General features: G+C 31.9%; 1 protein-coding gene across 1 annotated transcript; it reads right to left on the minus strand.

Moving 5' to 3' along the window:
* Positions 1-413: 413 nt before the first annotated feature.
* On the minus strand, positions 414-4,534 carry LOC143076012 (sigma intracellular receptor 2-like). The gene is made up of 3 exons (XM_076251617.1): positions 4,346-4,534; positions 2,153-2,297; positions 414-960 (listed from the first exon to the last, which is right to left on the minus strand). The coding sequence occupies exons 1-3, from the start codon at positions 4,454-4,456 to the stop codon at positions 710-712; spliced, it is 507 nt and encodes a 168-aa protein (XP_076107732.1). The 5' UTR covers positions 4,457-4,534; the 3' UTR covers positions 414-709.
* Between the last annotated feature and the right edge of the window lie 288 nt (positions 4,535-4,822).

The raw sequence follows: 4,822 nt of genomic DNA on the forward strand, positions 1-4,822 counted from the left end.
CGTTTGAAACCTATTAGTATTTTTTTTTTATCCATGGCGTTGTCAGTTTATGTTCGACTTACGAGTTTGACTTTCCTTTGTTTTCTTTCGTCTATTTTTATTTTTTTTTTTGTCTCTCTCACCTTTTTTTTAATACGATTTAGCAAATTTTATATCGAGAACGTTTCTTTACCACGGAAAAACAAATTATTATGATATGTTTTATGATATTTCTTCTAAATTCACAGTTTACGGAGAGATAAGAAAAGAAAAAAAAAATACGGCAAAATGTAAAACTCGATTAAAGTTTTGACAAACGCAAGTCTTATAATCTGACCTCTATTAGTTAGGAGAGGAATTATCATTGATCGCAAAGATCATGGTTTATGCTACCTCTATAAGTATCTTCATTTTGGCATACAATCTGTAAGATGTTCATTCTCAAAATTTATTGACTACTTTTATTGACAAATTGATTGAAAATGTTATTGCTATCGATCAGTATTTCGAACAAAATATTTCAAAGAATCGTCATACATCTATTACAACTAAACCCACGAAATAAACAGTCACCACACATTGGACAATATTTAAAATATAATATATTTCAATTACTGTACATCAAGTAAGTGTCAGTTTCATGAAATGTCTCATTGCTACTCCAGGTTAGGTTCTATTGACAATAAGATTTGATTTGTTTTCTCCCATTAACACAAATAAAATCTTAATGTTATTGAATTTTCTCTTTCGTCTTGATATCTGCTCTAAATATGAAATTCGTTAACATTAACATTGGTATAAGTAAGTACGGAAAATAGAACATCAACAATGCCTGTCTTTCTAATTGCGTTGTTGGTCCTTTAGGTTTTGATTTGCTGAAATCGTTGTACATAATATGGAAACAAATGGCGGCTGTTGTTGTTGCCACGTGTGCAGAATATACGATCATTGGGGTTCTAATCCATGAACAGTTCTTAATTCCTGAAATAAAAAAAAACGAACATGTAATCTATTAAAGTATTTTCGACTATCATTTATTAAACATTCAGATTTCGGTCTGTCGGATTGTAGGACTGTCGGATTGTAGGACTGTCGGACTACAGGACTGTCGGATTATGGGTCTGACCCCGATCTGATGAGCCCTCCGAACGGTTCATTACAATTTGTTCTTATATTGTGATGTACACTATCCTAGCTAAAGGGAGGATTGAACGCTCATAGATTTTCGAATCCACACATTATTTATGTACCTGTGCCAAGCTAGGACACTTTAATTCAGTGACAATTGTTGATTGCTGTCCTCCATAAGAGATTGTCGTTCCTAGTTTTAGCATAAATCCGGCATTTGGTTTTCATTCTTTGAATTGTTTCACATTTGCCTTGTCGGTGTTTTATAGCTTTCAATACGGTATATATGGGATGCGCTCATTGTTACAAACCACACAGTAACCTTTAGTTGTTTACATTCTATTAATTGGGGCCCTGTTGGATATAGTTGGGTCATTGGCAATCATACCATATTTCCTTATTTTAATCTTGAGTAAAACAAAGACTGAGATAAGATACCAAAGAGGCAGTTAAAAACATAAATTAAAAAAAAAAACAGACAACACCATGGCAACAGAATAGTTAATAACCCCCTTCTTGTTACTCTTGTCCTTTTTAAGTTGATAGTATATGTCATCATGCGTGGTTGATCAATTGACCAACGACAGATGTATATTTAAGGCAGGATCAATGTTGTATTATTTGTGGATTATACTATAATCACATAAATTTACATTGACTGAAATTGCATTGCATGTTCTGAAACAGCAACACTTGAAATAGGCAATAATGTATATTAAAACATGTGGTGTCAACCATTTTGAAGTTTATGAACTAATCAAGTTTATGTTTTTCAATTTTCAATTATCTCTGACAAATGATCCTCCTATGTAAATAAAATTCTCCAAAATTGTTAGAGAGGAATTCGCCGTTTCAGAATGTATTGATTTCTGGTTTATATTCTAAAAACGGCGTACATCACAACGTTATGGTTAAATATTCAACCAATGACGTAACTTTATTTTCAATTTGGTGTACGAACAATGGAATTACCCACATGTACAGTTCTTATGGTTCTGAAAAGGCGAAGTGAAGCGTGCCGTACCATGTGAATGTACGGTCTTACCTTTGATAAATGCATATATAGCTACAAGGAAAAAGGGAAACTGGAAGATAAATTCACAGTAGACAAATGTTCTAAACCAAGCTGGAGGGTCAATCATCATGGTGTCCTTGAACTCCGCACAGTACCATGCTTTCAATTCTACAACCTAGAAAAGAAAATTAGTATAGTACATAATGTTTAAAAATAAACTTTCACGTTTATCTGGTTATTTGCGCTTTGGTAAATAGTTTGAACTTTGCAGAACTTTCATAACGTGTTATTACGTAAAATAGTTTGGTACACGTATAAACATATACTTTATAATTGGTTTTCAATTTTATCATAACATATATAGATATAGAAATATCCTGATTCCTATGACTCTGTTTCTTCAGGTTTTTACACATATTTTCCATGAAAATAAAATCATTTTTAAAATGTTACTGCTGGTGTCATAGTTAGACAATAGTGCAAGTTATAGATACAAGTAGCTGTGGTATGAGTGCCAACGAGACATCTCTCCAACCAAGTTACAATTATAAAAATTATTATAGCTCAAATAAGTCCTTCAACACGTAGAATTGGTTCACACCGAACAAAAAGCTATAAACTTGTTAATGCATTCATTTGCTTCTATCGACCTCTCTAATTCTAAATAGATTAATCTTAAGACCATATATTAATGATGTTAACTCTAAACATGATTTTGGTTTTTATCGAAGATGCCCAGTTTTACATTGTTTAACATTTTGGGGGAAATACTCTAAATTTACTAAACTGTGTTAAAATGTCCTTAGGGTCATCTTCAGGCGTTGATAATTTGGTAAACGCAGATTATTCGTTACGATATCCATGATATATAAGAAAAGGAAAATATTAGGATTAAAAGGAATATATCCTAAAGACAGGTTATCAAAAAATAAATATTTAAAAGAGTATTACGTCTGGGATTAATTATTGAAATCAGATGTAACATACAATCACATTGAATTAAACATGTTAAAGAGTAAAACAATCGCCAGGAAAATGTCGCTATAAAAATGTGTATAGTCCGCGTATACATATATAATTAGCACGTTTGTCGACTGCAAATAGTACCTGCTATTATTATCCGGTATTATTAACGATTTGTTTTATCTAACTTATTTCTTTATGTATGGCAAAATGTTTAAAGTAAAATACCAAAAAGACCGAACTCCGATGAAAATTCTAAACGGAAATTCCTTAAGTAAATTGCAAAATCAAAAGCGCAAACACTTCAAACGAATGGATGACAACTGTCATATTTCTGGCTTGGCTTATGTAGAAAATGATGGATTAAACCAGGTTTTATAGCTAACTAAATCTCTTACTTGTATGACAGTTGCACACAATTCCATTACATTGACAACGATGTGTGAACAAAACAAACAGGCATATATTGAAGGCCGTACATTGACCTATAATGATTTACTTTTTTTTAAATTGTTATTTGGATGGAGAGTTGTCTCATTGACACTCACAACACATCTTCCTATATCTATATAATAGGTTAAAAATGTCAAAAAAGGGACACAGCAGTCAACATTGTGGTATATTCTATAAAACAAACAATTTCGGGGTCTTTTATAGCTGACTATAAGACATGTGCTTTGCTCATTGTTGAAAGTCGTACGGTGACCTATAGTTGTTAATTTCTGCTTCATTTTGGTCTGTTGTGGAGAGTTGTCTCATTGGCAATCATACCACATTTTCTTTTTCATAAAAACGTCAACAAATCATTTCAAACAGAACATCATATAGCGTGCTAAATAATAGGATATTGCACTAGTGCAAATAAAGCTTCAAATTGTCAACGTCTTCGGGAACTAAACTATTGCACCTGTTTCTATAGTCTTTTACACCAGACAAAAAACAGTTTTAATTGAATTGCAGACATATATATTAGCTATAAATATTATCCTTCGAAGAATAAATATTGCTCTTCCAAGTTCGTGCAATATCAAAATATACTTAGGACAATAGTTATGCAATAACAATGCAAATAATGAATTTATACTGAAATTGTTTCCATTGAACAAATGACAATGTTAAGAACATGCAACGTATCTAGCATTCAATTTGTAAAAGTATTATATGCATATTGATTTTTTTTTTTAAATATTACATGATTGTTTAAAAAACTGTTTCTCTGTCAAGTCTGTAAGAACTACACGATATTGACTTTAAATTTACCTTTGTCGGAAAAATCCATTTTGGTAAAAGCACCTGAGCATCCACAAATATGGAAATCGGTATATGAGTGATAAAATAGCATAAAAATATAAAGTCAAGCACAGCCGCCATTGCTTCTCAAACTAGCTACAAGATCTGTTAGTCTATTTAAATGTGCTTTGTTTACATCCAGTTTAACCCATAAACAAATATTTTATTTAAAATACCAATTGACCCGTTACAAAGATCATATCCGGGGCTCACGACGGCTACTCTAAAACGGATATAGCTATGTCAAAAGATTTTAAAGATCACTGATAAATACACACACAATTAGCAGTGAATTTGCATTTAATTGCAAATCTAATGGACGATAATTAAGATTCCCAACACATCATTGAATTGATTTCCTAGACCAATACATTAACTTGTTTACATGAAGTATAGATTACCAGTGGTTATTATGTGTTAACAATGTACGTATCATAGGCTGTCAGC

Source organism: Mytilus galloprovincialis, chromosome 5 (genome assembly GCF_965363235.1).
Source record: "Mytilus galloprovincialis chromosome 5, xbMytGall1.hap1.1, whole genome shotgun sequence".
In the NCBI taxonomy this organism is placed as follows: Eukaryota; Metazoa; Mollusca; class Bivalvia; order Mytilida; family Mytilidae; genus Mytilus; species Mytilus galloprovincialis.